Here is a 21,697-nt window from a genome sequence, read left to right as displayed (position 1 = left end):
TGAAAATGGCAAAGTCAGCGTTCCACACTATATCAAACTTTACGTAGTAAAAGGTGCGATAAATTCTACTAAAATTTGTCTTCTCGTATAAAATAATTAACTTTTTCAGACTTTTCCAAACTAAGTAGTATACCACTGTAGGCAAAATTGTACCTATATTGACTAGAAGTCTTAACAAGGTCGCCAAACTGACTTAACATGTCGATAAAGTATCAATTAGTTAAAAATTCTATACTAGATTTGCGAATGAGTCGTATATCTTAACCAAATCCGACCTATGCAATACCATCTATATGGTGATCTAGAGCATGGTTATGGCAGCCGTGCAGCCGAGCAAACGCGCTCTCGAGCTGTGATTCGCGCGGCGCGCGCGCGTTGTTTCCCGACGACGTGACGATAACCGCGTGAGATGAGAATGATGAGATAGACCGGTTCGGCCGTGGATTGTCAACATTCATCGCATAGTCCTCGTAGCTCACGCACGACGCCGCGAATTGCCGTCGACGATGCCCGCTTGATGCAGCAGTAATCTGCTCTACATTCATTTAGGCAGAATTTGTTACCATTTCTCGCGATTTCTTAACGTCAGTCAGAAATGACCACAGGCGACGTTTTACAACGTTAGCGTTTTACAACGTTTGATAACAAAACGTTGGTTTACGTTAGGAATTACGTATTGAAGTCGCTCGAAAAGTGTAGTGCAGAGTATAACGTCAGGCGAACGTTAAATATCTTAACGTCGGGTAATAGGACTTAAACTGTTTCGAATTTGACGTTGGGAAAGTGATAAAAAAAAGCACGTCGTAATTTTAACGTTTAGACAACGTCCAAAAAACGTTAGTAATTATAAGTTACATTTTATAACTTTCTTGAACCGCTTACAACGTTGTGATTAGTAGAAAAGTAGTCCTTAGTCGGAAAGTTAACCGAAAAATGCTGCTTGGGAGACGTGTTCCTCACTTCGCCGAAAGAATCAAATTCAACCTTGACAAACTAAAACAAACGGCGGTCATAGAGCACATTGACCAGGTCCTGGGAGACAAGATTGATGGTCTGGACGGGGTACAGGACCCCTGCTCTCATACCTGGCAGAACCTTAGAGAGGCCTTCGTGTCGACGGCAACGGAATGCGTAGGCATTAAGCGGAAAGGCCACAAGAACTGGATCTCGAAACAGACTTGGGAGTTGGTAGAATTGTGGCGGAGACTTAAGGGGCGCACTAATACAGCCAAAACAAAGGAACAAAAACAACAATTGGCAATGGAACACAAGGCACTAAACCAGCAGATCAAGCGTAGCGCTCGCAAAAACAAAAGAGTGTAGATAGAAAATCTTGCCAATGAAGCTGAAGCAGCTGCCCAAACTAACAACCTGAGGGAACTCTACTCCATCACCAAACGACTGTCACGGAACGGGTATAATAGCAACAGACCACTTTTGTTAGCGAGTGGGAAATTACTAACAACAGATGACCAGCAGCTCCACAGATGGGAGGAGTACTTCACGGAGATGCTGAGAAGGAAAAATGTGGAGGAAATACCACAAGGGTCACTTGCAAGAACTTTTCGTATAGACACCAGTTTTTCTTCTATCAAGGAAATAGAAGCGGCCGTAAGAAAACTGAAAACCAACAAAACTGCAGGCCCCGACAACATACCTGCAGAGATCCTGCGTTGTGGCTGCCCTGTCGCAATCAGGTTAATACACTCTTTGATTAGGGATATCTGGACTGCCAAATGCATTCCCGAAAGCTGAAAACAGGGCTTAATAATTAAACTACCGAAAAAAGGCAACCTGGGCTTGTGTGGTAACTGGAAAAGCATCACGTTGCTGAACATTATTAACAAAATACTAGCCCAAATCCTGCTAGAAAGAATAAACCGTGATGGAGAGCAAACTGCGCCCTAATCAGGCAGGATTTCGGCCGCACCGCTCCTGTGTGGACCATATCAACACGATAAGAATAATTGTCGAGAAATCAGCGGAATTCCGACAACCGCTCTACCTCATGTTCGTCGACTTTAAACGTGCTTTTGACAGCATTCATCACCAGGCGATGTGGCGGATCCTTGCATTGATGAAAATCCCACAGAAAATAATCAACATGATAAAGGAGCTCTACAATAATGCCTCCTGCAGGGTGCTGCACAATGGTAGGGTTTTCGAAAGAATCAAGGTTGAATGCGGGGTAAAACAAGGATGCATTCTTTCCCCCATTCTGTTCAACATTGTGTTGGATTGGATCATGCGGAGTGTCAATAATACTAAACGGGGTATCGCATGGGGCTTGATCACCACTCTCGAGGACATCGACTATGCGGATGACATTTGCCTACTGTCCAATACCTTTAGAAATATGCAGACATAGTTGGACCGCCTAACGCAAATAGCAAAATGCACAGGACTGGAAATCAATGTGGGTAAGACCAAATCAATGTGCCTGGGATCCAACAACAACTCCTTTAAAATCAACAACGAGGCTATATAAGACGTTTGTGAGTTCAACTATTTGGGCAGTTTGATTACAAAAGAAGGGGCTCTGTAGCTGATGTTTCGCAAAGGATCACCAAAGCAAACCAGGCTTTTGCGATGCTAAGAAATTTCTGGAGATTAACGCTGATTAGCAGGAAGACAAAAATTAGGATTTTTAACTGTAACGTAAAATCAGTGTTGTTATATACGAGCGAAACATGGAAACACACTACAGAAAGTAAAACAAAGCTACAGACTTTTGTCAACAAATGCCTCCGTAGAATACTACACATCCATTGGTCCTCATATACTACAACCGATGAGGTATTAAAAAGGGCTGGCCAGCAGAGGATTAGCTATATAGTCTAAGATCCCGACTAAAATCGACCTTCACCCACCTGTTTTCCTAATAAAAGGTATTTTTTATCAAACATAATAAATAAACAAACAAATCGTGGATGGGTTGTCTAATTAAATCAGCTCAAGGCTACTCTTAATTAAAAATAATTTAATTAATTTTTTTTTTTTACACTTATTTATATTTATATTCTCTAAATTCAGTACCAATCAAAAGTACAAAGCATAAGTAGAAAGGAAAAGTTAGGTTGCCTAGGGATCTTTTAATAAGGGATAGGACACCGAGGCTGCAGGATGCAGATTGGTCGTCCGCCATTAATGGAATATTTCTACTTTGAGTATATTTTAGTAAAGATAGTGTATAGTAATATGTCAATTTATGACATATGACTACAATATAACTGTGGTTATACACACTGTGTCATAACTGATAAAGTGAGCAAGAGAAAAAATAAAAGTGTAAGCATTGTACTTAATAAATCCAATTTCATTAAAATTGAATGTGATTTTATATTATCATTTAATACTGAAATGAGAATATATATAGAGAATACATAACCTCAACTATAAATCATCAAATTAACTAATATTGGTAAATATAAGCTCAGACTATCGCGTCAACACATTTTTAGTATAAAAATGATTTTCAAAATTGTTCTGTTTTTTTTTTCATTTATTGATTTGCTAAATTTATATAAAAACTATTAAATTTATCAAAAAAATTATTTATTGCATTATTTACTGCATATATTAACTTTTTGTAATAAATTAAAATTATCAGTATTTATTGTTTGTTATTATTTACTTAATTTTTAATTTACGGAATTTATTTCATTTATAATTAAATTTTATTTATTTACTTTAATTTAATTGAAATAATTCCTCAATTAGAATTAAATTTATGTAGACATATTTTTGATACAGTTATTTTGTGTTATTCAAAAATGACGCGTAATGCCTGCCATCACTTTCGCTCCCATTAATGGCGGCTTTGTCCCATCTCTCATTAAAGGATCCCTAAAGTTGCCTATCTTTTACTGCTCCCTATTACCGGGTTGTCAGGTATAAACAGGTGAGTTGGTATTACCAATTTACACTCATTTTTATACTTTAATTGAACTATATATTAAAATAAAGATAATTTTATTGCGAACACAGTGGTATTAGGTTGCCTGAGCAAAATTGATCACGACTTGCGGTTGCCGCGCTTTAAAGTCCGAATATTTGAGTAAAGGTGCTTTTTCATGGGCGTCAGTTGACGCTCGAAATCAAGTTCGGGTATGCGTCAATTTTTGGAACTCGCGTAGAGATGCCAGTTGACGCTAGAAGTTGGGAAATCTGAACTTCTCAGCGTCGACGCAGAAACAACATGACGTCACAAAATCGTCTTGACGCGCGTCAACTGACGCCCATGAAATCGCACCTTAAGCGAGCGAGGTGCGACAGAGAAGCGCTGAACGTACTATTCTATGCAATAGAGGAGGATGCAGCATAGCAACTGTGCGTGAGGCAGTTGCCGAGTGAAAGAGAGTGCGAATGCTCTTTTCTCCGTGAGATAGAGAAAGACAACTCTATCGCTCGAAATCTTTTTTGGAGTAACTACGCATTCATATATATCAGTACCTATATATATTCTGTATTTAGAAACGTGCTCTGTTGTTTATAACTTCCATTTGAGTGAATTTTTTGCAAAGTAAATTGTTATAGAAAAATGAAAAAGTGTTTTTTGTGCGGCTCAAAAGATTCTCTAATTGATTTTGACGATGAAACATTTAAGAACTGTTTCTTAAAGTTATTGCTTTGTAAAAAAAATTATCAAGTATCATGAGGTTTAGTTAACCAAGGACGCAGTTGATTCTTTAAGTTATCATTCATCAAGTTATAAAAAAATTACTGTATTAAAAAAAAGTATAATGAAGATTTCAACAAATTTATCAGAAATCATGAAGTAAGTATTAAATTCTGTCTTAAATTATGATAACTAAATTATCAAGATTTTATTTATTGGTTATTATTCTGAATGTGTCAGTTATCCAAGACTTACTGTTGTGATTATTTGCAGGAACAGAGACACTTGTCTAATCCCGATTGGGAATGTTCAAATTCCTCGCTCGCAGACTTTGTATGTATATTAACAGTATTAATTAATAAAAATAATATATTTAACTCTTTTATTTACTCAATAAAATTGAATTTCTAGGTGCATCCAAGTATGTATACAACTGACGAACATCCACAATGTCTGGATTCTAGTGGACATTTAAGTACAACAGATACTGAGAGAGAAGAGAGTAATATTGATGTAATAACTTCACTTTCTATGGATTTGGACAAAGTATTAAAATATCGTTAATTAATTTAATTGCTCTAATTTTCATTGTTTTGTTGATGAATTTAAACCTTTAATTTAAATGTTTAAAATTAAAATTTATTTTTAAATTTGTTCAACAAATTATTTGTTTCAGGTGCCGTCATTTACATCAACTTTACGTAATTCGATTGATTCAGTATCGACAAATCCTGCCTCTACAGCACCTATATAGTGAATCGTCAACAGTAAACAACAACTCATTAGAATTGATTCAAACACTGGATTCATTCACTTCAACTCTTCCATCAAGGTCATTCTACTGATAAACAAACAACATGCCTGTTTTGCAGCCACAAACAAAAGAAATGTGGAAAGCAGATGCTTAATCTGATATTTCCTCAGTCTGAAAATGTTGTACAAAAAATAAAAACAATTGCTGAAACTTTAAATGATTAGGAGATACTTTCGAAACTTGAGAATCAAACTGTTGCCTATCACAAGACCTGTTTCGCTTCATATCGGGTACAAGAAAAGCGGTATACCGAGGAACATCTTGATACTAGTTGGCATGAAAACAAACAGCTACATAAATTAGCTTATGAGTCTTTTATAGATTTTATTACGAGAGAAATAATTGAAAATAAAAAAGTTATGTATTTTGCACAGTTATTTTTAAGATATCAAGCTCTATTATTAGAGTTTGGAAGAAGTAAAATAGACCCCGATGACATGGCGGATTACCAACCCGAAACTTTAGAAAAAAAAGTTTTAAAAAGTTTCGGTGACCATCTAACGATTGAAGCATCTACCGGACCGCGTTGTAAAAAAAATAGTGTACAAGACAGAAATCGATGTGTCTGTTATGGCTAATAACACTAAATTTTTGGAAACAAAAGAAGACAACAAATTTGAAGACGTAGCTTATCATTTAAGGAATCTTGTAAAAGCTATTAATTGCAAACAGCTGCCGAGTCATTTAACTGCTGATGACGTCATCCACGGAGAATGTGAGATTCTTGAGAAAATGTTTGAATTTATGTACAATCTCATTGTCGGACCCGACGTTTATCGTAATGACTCAAACGACACCTCGGTCAAAGTAACATCACTGTGTAGCGATATCATGTATGCTGTTTCAAAGGGTAGATGTAAACCAGCGAAAAATTTAACCCTTGGACTGGCTATGAAATCTCTAACAAATTCTCGGCAAGTAATCACGATACTCAACAGATGGCCATACGATTGGATACAATTTGGCTGAAGAACTTGAGACAGAAATGACTTATACGGCAGTCTAAGATAATAAGGTAATACCAACCGGTATCTATACAGTAGATGGACGCAGCACTCACGTAGCGTTTGATAATTTTGATCGCTTTGTTGACACGACTTCAGGAAAAGATACCATGCATGACATAGTTGGAATTATTTATCAATTTCCTTGTGCGGAAAATGAAGATCCTGATGATATTAAAGCTACGACTTCTTCAACCCTTTAGCTTGATGATAACAGAGACGAGTGTGGACCTTCTTCGCGTAAAAGACGACGTTTCAATGAAATTTTACGAGGTATTCGACCATATTACTCAAAACCGACAACAAGTATGCAGAACATCTCAACTTCTGATGAATCTGATGATGAATAACATTTTGTATTTGTACAATAACTTTTAAGTTTTATAATATATTATTTCTTTACTATAACAATAAATGTGTTATTAAATTTTATTGTTTTCTGAAATATTTATTTATTTACTCGGTTTTATTAATGAAATAGATAAAATGGAAAGGTAAGTTAATATTACTTGTATATTATTGTTATGTTATACATTTTTATATTAGAAATTATTTTTATATTATTTACTCCAAAAAGAATTTTGAGCGATAGAGTTGTCTTTGTCTATCGAACGGAGAAAAGAGCATGCGGACTCTCTTTCACTCGGCAACTGCCTCACGCACCAGCTGCTATGCTGCGTCCTCTTCTATTGCATAGAATAGTACGTTCAGCGCTTCTCTGTCGCTCGCTTACTCAAATATTCGCTTTAAAGCGCGGCAACTGCAAGTCTTGATCGATTTTGCTTAGGTAACCTAATACCACTGTGTTTGCAATAAAATTATCTTTATTTTAATATATAGTTCAATTAAAAAATAAAGATGAGTGTAAATTGGTAATACCAACTCACCTGTTTATACCTGGCAACCCGATAATAGGGAGCAGTAAAAGATAGGCTAACTTTTCCTTTTTACTTATGCTTTGTACTTTTGATTGGTACTGCATTTTTTGAGAATATAAATGAGTGTAGAAATAAAAAAAAGTAATTAAATTATTTTTAATTAAGGGTAGACTTGAGCTGATTTAATTAAGCAACCCATCCGCGATTTGTTTATTTATTCATTATGTTTAATAAAAAATACCTGTTATTAGGAAAACAGATGGGTGAAGGTCGATTTTAATCGGGATCTTGTACTAATACAATCAGGCTAAGGAAGTGGAAATGGATCGGGCACGTCCTGAGAAGAGACCAAAACAACATCGCTAGGCAGGCACTGGAGTGGAACCCACAAGGCTCAAGAAGAAGAAGAAGATTGGCGAACACCTGGAGGAGAACTATGTTGAAAGAAATAGAAAGTTCTGGGATATATCCTGGAATCAAGTCAAACACTTAGCCCAAGACAAGAAACGCTGGAACGGTTTTCTGAGGGCCCTATGCTCCACTCAGGAGAGAGAGTAAAAGGAACATATTATATATATATATATATATATATATATATATATATATATGTGTGTGTGTGTGTGTGTGTGTGCGTGTGTGCGTGCGTGCGTGCGTGCGTGCGTGCGTGCGTGCGTGCGTGCGTGCGTGCGTGCGTGCGTGTGTGCGTGCCAAGTTCTTTGACAAGAAAAATTTATGTATTTTAATAAAGTATTTTTATTTTTTGTACTGTTACCTCTGTAATTCTTTGCGATGCGATTAAATCTTTTAAAATACATATATAAACTTTGTATTTAAATACCTTGTATTCCCTTGTTGGGTTTAAATATTTTAATAAAGTATTTTTATTTTTTGTACTGTTACCTCTGTGTAATTCTTCATGATTCATTCTTTTATTCTAATCGAAGAAAAGCAGTGGTAATATTACCATTAAAAAATACACATGTAAACTTTGTATTTAAATATCTTGTATTCCATTGTCAACTTTAAATAAAATTTTTTAATCTTATAAAATTGTTATTATACATTCTTTTCTAATTGACACAATGTAAAGATTTTTCAAAGTAGTGCAACAATTATTTTTTGAGGCAATATACATGTTCTCTCTGTAATTGGCGCTCTATTTTAAAGAGATATCATTTCTTTTTTGTAATTGTAATAGATCACTTGAGCGCGACTCTTCTTTTTGATAAGGTAACATAATTTTATGACGTGTATCACTAGGGTTATAATTTTTCGGAAATAAAGATACTACTGCTTAGATTTTTTCGAGATTTTTTGAGATATAAAGATCTACCACTTGTTACTTAGGTTTTTTCGAGGTATAATACTACCACTTTCTTTTTTTTTTAGGTAACAACATATACACTACTGTACGTGTACTTGCGCCTTTTTTTACCTTTTTTTAAAAAAGGTAATTTTGTGCGGATATCACGCCTTTTTGTAGTATATTACGCATTTTATAAACAGTATGTACAGGATAAAGCTATTTGGAGGTATAATACTACCACTTTGTTTTTTTTCGAGGTAACAACATAACAGGATAACAACATAATACAAATACACTACTATGCGTGTACTTGGCGCTCTTTTTTACCCTTTTTTTAAAAAGGTAATTTTGTACGGATATCACGCCTTTTTGTAGTGTTACGCATCTTAATCTTATAAACAATATATCTTATAATTTTATAAACAGTATATAATACAAGGTATGAAGCTAAAAGTGTTACGGACTATTATTTCTAAAGAAAACAACAATTTAATATTTTGCTTAGTTTTTTTTAAATAATAAACTGTAACCCTTTTAGTTGTACACCTTGTATATATTTTTCAATTTCAACATAAAACATAATCGCAATAAAGCATGATTAATGTTAATAAGTCGTTAACTGTAAAATTCTTTATTTATTTTTGTTCGGCGTATCGCCTTGTAAATAGCATAGTTACTTCATGTTCATGTATTCATTTATCGTTTATACCTAGTTGCATAAGTCGTTTGTAATCCTCGCGCGAAACGTCGGCGGATCGCGATTAGCCAAATCATGCGACTCACCTGTCGGTGCTGCCATCGCCCATCCGCCGACGGTATTCACCCCCCCCCGGAAAGGGAACAACTACTCGCCGCAGCGACATGTTCCGAGACCGCGGGGACAGAGCATTAGCAATCCAGCCGTCTTACGGAAAACACATTTTGGACAGCCGCTTTACGGCACACCCTCTCATCGTCAAATAGTCGGAGAGGACACACCTCTCATCAGAACTTCTCGTCAAGCCGCCGTGCGGCACACACACACACACACATAGTCTAAGAGCCGTCTTACGGCGTACGTTTGCCGGGCAAAACGCATCACGGAATCGCCTTTGCCGCCTTGCTCAACCGGGAGTGCGCACGTCTCCTACTGCCTTTTCCTGCCTGCTCTATCGCTTGCTCTCCACCGTTTTGCTTGCTTGCACGAGTTTTACCATCGCATGCCAAACGAGACCCACGGAGCGGCCAAGTCAGGGGACAGGACGAGGATTGGCGAAATCACGGGGACGACGGCCGACACGGTGAGTCGCTTCGCTTAATATTTCGTAGCATGCGTTTCTGCTTCCGCGTTCAACATTTGATAGTCGTGAGGGGAACCCCTTTCTGGTCCTTCGAGTATCGCAAATCTTGCCTCCGGGGCGAAACTATTTGTGAAACTATATTTGCGTGTCTTACTGAATGTTGTTCGCAACTGTATATGTACCGATATCTTCAGGTATCGATATTTTTGATAATTATTTTTACGTCAGACATAATTTTAATTCATCCAATTTTTATTATGTCTAGACATAATTTTCGTCCAATGTTTATTATGTATAGACATAATTTTAATTTAGCGATTTTTATTATGTCATGATATAATTCTAATTCTGCCGCTAGGGAAATTTTAAGTCGATTCTTATGAATCAAGCTTGAATTCAATGTCTAGGTGTCCCAGGTAGCCGATGACGAGGTCCACATAGTGCGCTCTATAGTTTTTGGTGTCCAGGTGTATTAATACCTTGCATTCGATGGCCACGTGTTCCAAGTTGCCGATGACAAGGTCCACATAGTGCGCTTCGTAGTTTTCGGTGTTTACATGTATTAATACCTTGAATTCGATATCTACGTGTCCTACATTGGGTGCGTTCAGCCGATACTCCGCTAGCCTAGCAATCGTGAGCAGTCGCTCGTTTTCGCTTGTTTCCTCTCTTTTGACCTAATAGAATAAAAGGAGAGGAAACGAGCAAAAACGAGCGACTGCTCACGATTGCTTGGTTAGCGGAGTATCGGCTGAACGCACCCATTCAGATTTAAAGTTATTAATACACTTAGACACCAAAAACTATGAAGCGCACTATGTGGACTTCGTCATCGGCAACCTGGAACACGTAGACATTGAATTCGAGGTATTATTACACCTAGACACCGAAAACTACGGAGCGCGCTATCTGGACCTCGTCATCAGCAACCTGGGACACCTAGACATCGAATTCAACGTACGATTACACCTGGACACCAAAAACTATGAAGCGCACTATCTGGATCTTGTCATCGGCAACCTGGGACACGTGGACATCGAATTCAAGGTATTACTACACGTAGACACCGAAAACTACGGAGCGCACTATGAGGACTTCGTCATCGGCAACCTGGGACACTAGACATCGAATTCAACGTACGATTACACATGGACACCGAAAACTATGAAGCGCGCTATCTGGATCCCGTCATCGGCAACCTGGGACACGTGGACATCAAATTCAAGGTATTAATACACGTAGACACCGAAAACTACGGATCGCACTATGAGGACCTCGTCATCGGCAACCTGGGACACGTAGACATCGAATTCAACGTGTTATTACACCTGGACACCGAAAACTATGAAACGCACTATCTGGACCTTGTCATCGGCAACCTGGGATACCTAGACATCGAATTCAAGCTTGATTCATAAGAATCGACTTAAAAATTCCCTAGCGGCATTTTCTGCCAAGCGTAGAGAACCTTCTTTTCCGTTGACTCAAAATATATATTATTACCTAATTTACCTAAATAGAAATCTTCTTCCTGACCGATAAGTCTATCGACCTAATTTCGAAATACGCGCGCGATATCGAAACTGGCAATATCTGCGCCGCCAGTGTCGAAAAAGTGAAAGTGACGTTTCTGATTATGACGTCATCATAACATCGGCGTTAGGAGGAGAAAGTATCTTAATAAAAAATTTTCACATTTGGACTTTGCGTCGCAATATCTCCGCTCGTAGAGCACGTAGCGGAATATTATGAGAGGAACCCCCCCCTAATTGGACCCCAAGCTATCGATCAAGCCTACTTAGAACTTGATCCGTTCACTCGTTATCGAGATCTCAACATCTCGGGTACTCGCAACCCGTCGCGTCGCGTAAAAGAGTCACGGTCGGTCTCGCTCCGCGTGTACTTGGCGCGAGACACTACCGTGTCTCTTGATATAAAATATGAAATATCTCTTAAAATATCCATTTTTCGATGACTTTATCTTGATCAAGAGACACGGCAGTGTTTCGCGCCAAGTACGTGCGGAACGAGACACTACAGGGTATATTTACGCGAAGACACGAATTTGTAAATTAAGAAATAAGGAATAAGGAATAAGGAATGAGGAATGAGAAATGAGGAATGAGGAATGAGGAATGAGGAATGAGGAATGAGGAATGAGGAATGAGGAATGAAGAATGAGGAATGAGGAATGAGAAATGAAGAATGAGGAATGAGGAATGAGGAATGAGGAATAAGAAATGAGGAATGAGGAATAAGGAATGAGGAATGAGGAATGAGGAATGAGGAATGAGGAATGAGGAATGAGGAATGAGGAATGAGGAATGAGGAATGAGGAATGAGGAATGAGAAATAAGAAATAAGAAATAAGAAATAAGAAATCCAGTTCACATTTTGATTTAATATATCGTGTACACCCTCACACACCCCCAAGAATTCTTCACATTCTTACTGACTTCCACTCACACCATTTACCTGATCATCCCCCACCCCACTTCTACCCAACTAAATAAAAAAATCAGTTTGCTTTCGATAAATTGATTTTAATATTCGCGTACATCCTCACACACCCCCAAGAACCCTTCACATTCTTACTGACCACTACTCACGTCATTCATCTGACCACCCCCCATTTTCCTCCCACCCACCTAAATAAGAAATCCGGTTTATATTTTTGATAAATTGATTTTATTATTTGCGGACATCCCCAAGTACTCTCCACACTCTTACTGACTACCACTCACGCCATTCACCTGAGCACTCCCCACTCCCTTCCACTCACCTAAATAAGAAATCCGATTTATATTTTTGATAAATTGATTTTAATATTCGCATACACTCTCACACATCCCCAAGAACCTTTCACACTTACTGACCTCCACTCATACCATTCACCTGATCATCCCACTCCCTTCCATCCACCTAAATAAGAAATCTGGCTCATATTTTTGATAAATTGATTTTAATATTCGCATACACACTCACACATCCCCAAGCACCTTTCACACTTTTACTGACCTCCACTCACGCCATTCACTTGACCATTCTCTCACTATATATACTATTATTACATTACATTATCCTTGATACACAGAACTGTGCGACCAAAAATATACGATGACAGATGCTCACAAAGTAAGCGCAATAAGAGAAGCAATCAGCATCACAAAAAAGAAGTAACAACGAATTCGGCTATCTACTTAACACAGTCGTTTAAAGTGTAGATATAGAAGTTATTTTTACTAACTACAACGTAATTAATTTTCTACTAATAAAATGTATTTCTGTTTTATAATATTTTATTGTTCGAAGATTTTAAATTTTTTTTATATCTTTTAATTTTTTTCTATGTGATATATATTTGTATAGCATTAGCATTAATCACTCTAGATTGCGATTACGTTTTAAATTAAATATATACAGGGTGTAAAACTAAAAATGTTACAGACTATTATTTCTAAAACTAAGGAAAATATAAATTTTTTTTTTTTTAGAAATAATAGTCTGTAATACCTTTAGCTTCACACCTTGTACATACTGTTTATAAGATGCGTAACACTACAAAATGCACAAAATCGGTAAAAATTACCATTTTCAAAAAAATAAAAAAAGATGCCAAGTACACGTATAATGTATGTTTGTTACCTTGAAAAAACCTATAGGTAGTATTTTTATTCCAAAAAAATTAAAACCTAAATGATACATATATCTTTGTATGTATTCCTATTCAAGAGTTTTTCTATTCTAACCCAAGTGGTAGTAGCTTTAATTCTTTGTAACAAAATCATTATACCACAAAATTGCGTTACCTTATTCTTATTCAATCCAACTCATATCTACTTTTAAAAAATGTATGAAATTTTTAAATTGCGCCAATTACAAAGAAAGTATATATATATATATATATATATATATATATATATATCAATATATTGCATCAAAAAATAATTGTTGTACTACTTTTAAAAATCTTTACATTGTGTCAATTAGAAAAAGAATGTATGATAACAATTTTATAAGATTAAAAATTTTTTAATCTAACAAGTAAATACAAAATACTTAAATACAAAGTTTACAAGTTTATATATGTATTTTTCAATAAAATAAAAGATTTCATGACAGAGAATTACAGAAGTAACAGTACAAAATAAAAAAATGTTTTATTTAAATAAATAAATTTTTTTGGAAAAAATCTTGGCGCTGTTAGTAAGAAAATCAACAGTTTGGATTCGCTATCGCTTACGTTATGTTTTAAGTTCTTGACTGATTTGCTTACTGCTTAAGTCTTACTGTTTAAGTTTTTTTGTGTGCCACGGCCTTAACAAAATAATTATCAGAGTGTGTATATATGCGAGGGAGTAATACAGGTGGTGACGACGAGTACCTTGTCTTCTCTTGTTAGATTTAAAATTTTTTAATCTTATAAAATTGTTATCATACACATTGAAAAGTACATATAAATAAAAATTTTTGTAAATATTTACCTTTATACAGCCCCCGCCAATGACCTTGACCTTGACATATGTTGTCAAGGTCACCTTCCTGAGTAACCTTTAGAAGGTTAAAGTAGAAATAGAAATCTGCACATTGCTTACTTATAGTTTTTAAGTGTGCAAGTAGAAACCTTCAGAAGTAGAAATCTGCACATTGCTTACTTATAGTTTTTAAGTGTGCAAGTAGAAACCTTTGCTCACAAAGCTTCCTCTATGAGGAAACCAAAACAAATAAATAAATACTAATAATTATGCATCGAATAAAATAAAAGCTTCCTCATAGAGGAACTTTGTGAGCAAAGGTTTCTACTTGCACACTTAAAAACTATAAGTAAGCAATGTGCAAATTTCTACTTGCACACTTAAAAACTATGAAACAATGTGCAAATTTATAATTTGCATACTTAAAAATTGTAAGGAAGTTTCTACTTGTCCCCACTTAAAAACTAAAGCAATGTACAGGTTTCTACTTGCACACTTAAAAACTATGAGGAAGCAATGTGCATGTATCTACTGTAAGGAAGCAATGTGCAAGTTTCAATTTGCACACTTAAAAACTATGACAAAGCAATGTGCAAGTTTCTACTTGCACCATTTTTTTATTGCGATAAGTTTTATTGTTCGACTCAACTTTATATGCGATTAAAAAAAATGCACTCCGATATCTAAAAAATTACGGAAGTTAGAGCATTAACGGACAACAGAAGCGTTACACTCACACTCACACTCACACTCACACACACACACGCACGCACGCACGCACGCACGCACGCACGCACGCACGCACGCACGCACGCACGCACGCACGCACGCGCGCGCACACACACACACACACACACACACACACACACACACACACACACACACACACACACACACACACACACACACACACACACACACACACACACACACACACATACCCACGGACATTTCGAACAAAAATGATTTTTCGACGTTTTAAAACATTTTAAACACTTTGTCAAAGATACCTGTAAAAAAAATTTTTTCATGAAAACAAAACTTCCTCTGTAAAGAAAACAAAATTTGAAATATCTCAAAAAATTCTTAAGGCAAGAGAGCTTTATTATAGTGTTTTGAAAATGTCTCGACAAGGGCTATAAGAATATGCAATAAAAAATGAGGAGTTTGTTTTAAGAAAACATTGATCACATTGACTTGGCCTTGAAAAGTTTACCCAAGGTCAAGCCCATATTTTCATCATGTGTTCCTCTCCAAACCATGCAACTTTCGTCTGAAACATTTTTTAATAAAATCTTCGATTGACGAGATAATTGGATGCATCATTTAAAATTTTAAAACGAAGCACCCTGTATATATTATAATATTTAAATTCAATAATTTGGCATTTTAGCTCATGAATCAATGGTTGATGCATAATTAAAAACAAATTGGTGGAGACAAAATTATTATTGAAATTGATAAAGCTAAATAAGTTAGGTTAACCCAATCCTTGTTTTTTTCTAAGGGGGACAGTTAGAAATTGTGTTTATGATAACACAATTTCTGAAATACAAATGGATTTGAATAGGATTCACTTCTTCTCCATGGTAAGAAATTCAATTACCGTTCTTGACTGTTACGCGTATTTAAAACATGCACCAATTTGAACTGTTTGCGTGATACACTAACGTATATAACTGATCACAACACTACTCAACATAATGCAACCAGAGACTTCAAGTAACAATTCAGTGAAACGCAAAATTTTCTATGGCACCAGATTCAAAAGAAAAAATTAGGAGGCATTACTCTCATACCGACCCTCATATACTGATACATAATAACATCAAATTTAAATATAATAATATTAATATTTACAGTATGCCTGTATGTTGCAGTAGTTGTCATTCTTATTAAAGTAATGCTATTGTTCCGTAAAATTTATTCCAGAATCTCGTAGCCATACTATATGCATACGCCTAACAAATGTTTTCTATATATACATACCATGTTCATTACATTAAGAATAGATAAATGGTTATCATCTATAATATCCTGTAAACGAGTAAGGTTCTTCTGAACGTCATATCCGAATATTCCTGGTAGTAATAATTCATTCATTAGCCGCATTTCTTGAATTAAATATTCTTTCGAGACATTGGCTGGTGTTTTTCTGCAACATAGTAAGGAGAAAAAATGACTTTCATATACGTAGGATTATGCATTACAAATAGTGTAAAGAAAAATTAAATAATTTTGATTTTAAATAATTATTCAGTATGTACCTATATACACAAAGTCGTAAACGTTAAATACTTACAAATTTTCAACAAATTTTTTAGTCAAATTGTAAGACATACGATTAATATCGCACACCGTTATTGCGGGAAACGGATAATTCCATATTCCATGATGTGTTGACTCGATAACTGTCAAAGTAGGATGGGTATCGTAATAATTCCAAGCCATTTTCATTAAGGCAATGGCGCAACCTAATGCCACGAATACTGTTATCGTCCAAATAATCCTATAATAAATAAATATTGACATCAAGAGACACGGTAATGTCTTGCGCCCAACTACACACGCAACGCAAGACCGCCCCGTGTTTCTTTACGCGAGTACAAGAGTTGCGAGTATCCGAGATTTTGAGTTCGCAATAACGGTTGAACTGATCAAATTCTAAATAAGCTCAATGCGGATAGCTTATTAGGTTCAAATTACATAATAACCAAAGTATTTTTATTTTTTTTTTCTACGTGCTCTATAAGCGGAGATATTGCGATGCAAAATCCAAATCTGGAAAATTACAGAAAAGCTTGTTCGGTTTATATTTTTGATACTATATGCGGCGCTAGTATCTAGGGCCGTCAACGTGTCTATTACGTTATCGTAATCCAGCAAGTAAATTATTATACATTATTTGAGCAAAAATAAGGGAATAAGAACAAGAGAGCGAATGCAAGCGAGAAAGAGCAAGCATCCTGCGGATTTAAAGTTACAAAGCGTATCGTAGACGATCGTCGTGTACGTATTTTTGCGTACGCGCGCATGCGCGTACACGGTACTGAGACAAGCGTGCCACGGATTTAGAGCCCGTTCATACAAGCTCTAAATTCACACGTTTCTGTCACGCGATTGCTGCTACCTCCTGTAACGTGGTCAATCGCGATCGTGGTCAATTGGGACCGTGGTCAATCGGGACGTGGTCAATATCAACTTAGTTAATCGAGACCGTGGTCAATATCAATGTAGTCAAATGGGACGCTTGCATGCGGCAGTCAATTGTCGGCCAAGATTCATCAGCCACTACTGGGCCATAACTGGCAAATAACTGGCTACTTGTTATGTGACGACCTACGCCACTCTCAAAACGCATCTGCATTTTAACTCGACGGAAGTCTATATTGTTAGCAACTAGTTCGCGACGACGCCGCTAGGCAACACATGATGTAAAGCGTTTCTCGAATTTAAAATACATCCAGCCACAATATACAGGGTGTCTCTTTTAAAAAATCCAGGCAAACATGTCGAAAAATATGAAAAATACGGAAAAACGTTTCAGACAAAAGTTGTACTGTTTCAAGGGGGACATAAGATGATGACAATGATTTGACTTTGGATGGTTGTTTGAAGGTCACGTGAATGTTACCTTCAATTTCTTAAATGGAACTCCTCATATTATAGTATATTCTCAGACAGCACACAATATCCTATGGATGTCCATATTATGTCCAGAATGCCCATGGACGTTATATGAATATTTATAGAATATTGGTGCTATCGGGGTTGTTTGAAAGGGCATAAAAAGAAAAAATTTTTGTTCCAAACCAGAGGTCAATACGTTGACCCGTTCGGGAGTTATTTAGGGTCAAAAATTGGCTCTTTTGTACTATAATATGAGAGGTTCCATTTAAGGTGGTTCGGTCGTGAAGAGCCGAAGTCAAAGCAATGTTTATGATTTTTTTATCGAATCATTTATATGATTAAAAAAAATAGAATAACGCGTCGCAAAGCTTCGTAACGACGTAAAAAGACCATTAGTAAGTAATTTTTACGTTATAGAATAATATTTTGCCTGAAATAAATTAAAATAAAGTGTATGTTAACACGTATTGACTAGTTTTCAACTTGTGCCAACTCCTGAATGCTCTACTTCGGAGATTATTTTGATTAAATTATTGCGTTATTATGGCGATTTACGGAAGTACAGTAATTTCGCCACAAGGTGCATGTAATTTTTTACATAAACAATTTTCCTCGCAGCCCTCATGTACGAGATGAGGACAGCGACTTGGCAAAGCCAAACAGTTTGTGCGGTTGGTACACTTGTTTGTCTTTGCGCTCACTCACACCTAACGTGCACCTAACCTTACGCCGACGATCCCAGCGTGCGGCGTTGCCACGTCGCCACGCTCGAGTTGTGAAAATCAGCGCTTGAGCACCGGAAACCAAACTTTAATTATTAATTTAAAAAAAACTGTATGGTGGATCGTGTTCACCTTCAACTATAGACTTCCTCACAGTGTCCTCTTTCTATCGATATATATTGTTCGGACATTTTTGGCAAAAGATTTTTCGCAAACTTGTGTTATTCATAGGAAAATATCTCTTTTCCTATTAGACCAATGTTAAAATGACCTAATTTTGAAATTAAATATCTTGAGAACGGGACGGTGAATAGTCTTCTTTCTGGGTTTAATCGATTCAGGATATTTCCTTCTTTCGATATAAAAAATAAAATCTATCACTTTTGGAAAAAGTTGTTCACGACCAAACTACCTTAAGAAATTGAAAGTGACATTTAATTACGTGACCTTCAAACGACCACCCAAGGTCAAATCATCGCCATTATCCGTCTTCCTTGAAGCAGTATAACTTTGTCTGAAACGTTTTTCCGTATCATCCATATTTTTTCGAGATATTTGCCTGAGTTTTTTAAAATAAGACACCCTGTATAAAGAAACCCCCTGCAAGGCAAAAACTAGAAAAATCTAGTATAACTGGAGGAATCCCTTCCCTTATAAAGATACCTTCTGACGCTTGGACGCCTAACGTCTCTTGGCGCTAAGCCGCCCGTCGACTTTTGGCGATTAGTCGCCTTCCGACTCCTGGCGCTCAAACGCCCACCGGCTCATGGCGCTTAGACGTCCGACTCCTGGCGCTCGACGCCCTTCAAGTATTGGCGCCAGGCGCCCCGTGCACCAAGTTTAACGCACTCTGGACAAAACGCCGCGGCGGCTTTTCGAGGAACGATTTCCTCTTCGACCACTCGAGGACAGATATTTTTCTAAACGGCGAGAAACTCGCCCTATACCTTTGCAGGTCATCGTCTTAAAGAAGAAAAAGCCCAGATTCGACGCCGCGCGGCCACAGAAGTCTAGCAATATCTGTATTGTTTCTAACACTAGTCCCATTCCCGACGCATTATCACCATTGAGGAAGCCTGGCATTAGTCGCCCTATTTCCGATGCCTCACTGCCACAAAAATCTGGCTCTAAAAATGTAGTAAATCTATTGGTAGAACAAACAGTCATGATGCACAAATATCTAGACACGATGTGTTCAGCTATTAACTCGAACGCAACTAATTTTAGATGAAAAGCATTATTGACCGCGAGTGTACAACGAAGACCAACGCTTGGCCGATGGTTGGCAGCTGTACGTCACCCAACATTGCGTCAGACAGTATGAATTATAACTGGGTGCCTATAAGCTTATATGTAAAATAGCACAGTGTTATGACAAAGATGAGGTTTGCAATCCCGCACCGTTTTCAGTCCCACGGAATTTTGCGATATCTCGTGATATCATTAAAAGAATTAACGGGGAGACTTGGTTAGCGGATGTGTGTGTGAATGGATGCAGAGAGCGTTACGTAGGATATTGCTAACGACTGCGTTTACTGATAGATTTGGAGTGTAGGATAGAAGGAGAGGGGAGGGGAACGGCGGTGGAAGCGATAGAAGTGGAGGGAAGCAGGGAGACGCGAAGAGTGAAAATTAATCAAAAGAGTAAAGATACGACTAGGTGAGAGGTTAGGATAGAGGGACGAGGGGAAAGGCTAGGGATAAAATGGGGATTTTGTGCGATTTTCATGCAGCATACGGCATAGAGTATAGACGACATACGGCATAGAGTAGGGAGACAAGCGAGCGGCAGCGAGTAAGGCCGAGTCCGCACGTAACGCGGCGGGCCCGTGCGTATTGATGGGCGACGAGATAGGAAAGCGTGGGAAAAACAGTACAGATATAGCGACGTGTAAAATTCAAAATAGAAGATTACACCATGCACAAGGACGAGGAAATAAAGAGAAGAAGACCACCTGGAGAGAAGAGAATGAAAGAGAAGGGGAGAGATACGGAAGAGGAAGAAAAAAGGAAGAATGAAGAGGGAGCGATGATAGCATTACTGAGAGAATTAAAAGAAGAGATGGCAGGCACAAGGAATGAGATATGGGAATTAAAGGAGAGCTGGAAGGCTAGGAAAGAAAGAAAGGAAAAGAAGATAGAGGAATTAGAAGAAAGAGTAAAAGAACTAGAGAGACAAGAAGACGGAGGAAAAGGGAGGTTAGAAGAAAAGATCGAAGAAATAACGGAAAAAGTGACGGAACGAATAGGCAAGTGGAAAGGACAGGAGCTTAGACAAGGAGATAAGGGGGAATTGACAGGCGAGATAGGAGAAGAAGTGAGAAAGCTGAAAAGAATAATAGAGGAGAGAGAGAAGAAGGAGAGAAGGGGGAACAACATAATCATAAGAGGACTGAAGAAAGGGAATAACAGCTTAAAGGAGGAGGCTAAAGTATTTTTGGAAAAGGAATTTGGGACCACAGAAAATGTACAAGGTGTTCAAGTGGTAGGCAGGGAAGGAAGGGAAGCAGTAATAGTAGAGATGGGAGATTTGGTGGGAAAGGAAGCAATAATGAAACGGAAGAGTAAATTGTTCGGTGAAAACATATTCATTGATCACGACCTAACGAAAGAGGAGAGGAATGTGCAAAGGAAATTGAGAGAACGGGCAAGAAAAGAACGAGCAGAAGGAAAAAAGGTAAAAATAGGATATAGAAAAATGTACATAGAGAAAGAGATGTATGTGTGGAATGAGGTGGCAGAGGAAATAAGGAAAAGGGAGAATTTTTAAAAACCGGCCGAGATGAAGGAATAGAAGTGCAAGGAACAACAGGAAACAAAAAGAAGAGGAAGAGGGGAGGAAAGGAGATGGAGATGCAAGCGCAGAAATAAAGATGATATTCTGGAATGTGGCAGGGCTGAAGAAGAAAGACAGAGAATTCTGGGAATACATAGAAGGATTCGATATTATAGGACTATGCAAAACGTGGG

At 37.2% G+C, this 21,697-nt stretch overlaps 1 protein-coding gene across 1 annotated transcript in view; it reads right to left on the bottom strand.

The window, feature by feature from the left end:
* The window catches only part of LOC143908563 (sodium channel protein Nach), a 228,595-nt gene extending 209,328 nt beyond the window's left edge, over positions 1-19,267 (bottom strand). The window contains exons 1-3 of the mRNA XM_077426253.1: positions 19,170-19,267; positions 16,678-16,884; positions 16,365-16,530 (exon numbers count right to left, since the gene is read on the bottom strand). Of these exons, the coding sequence (XP_077282379.1) occupies positions 16,365-16,530; positions 16,678-16,884; positions 19,170-19,267 (471 nt within the window). The remainder of the gene's footprint in view (positions 1-16,364; positions 16,531-16,677; positions 16,885-19,169) is intronic.
* Positions 19,268-21,697: the final 2,430 nt, after the last annotated feature.

The sequence above is a fragment of the Temnothorax americanus genome, unplaced genomic scaffold (genome assembly GCF_048541705.1).
Source record: "Temnothorax americanus isolate GAGA-0224 unplaced genomic scaffold, ASM4854170v1 Scaffold99, whole genome shotgun sequence".
Lineage (NCBI taxonomy): Eukaryota > Metazoa > Arthropoda > Insecta > Hymenoptera > Formicidae > Temnothorax > Temnothorax americanus.
This window is presented reverse-complemented; position numbering and strand designations above follow the sequence as displayed.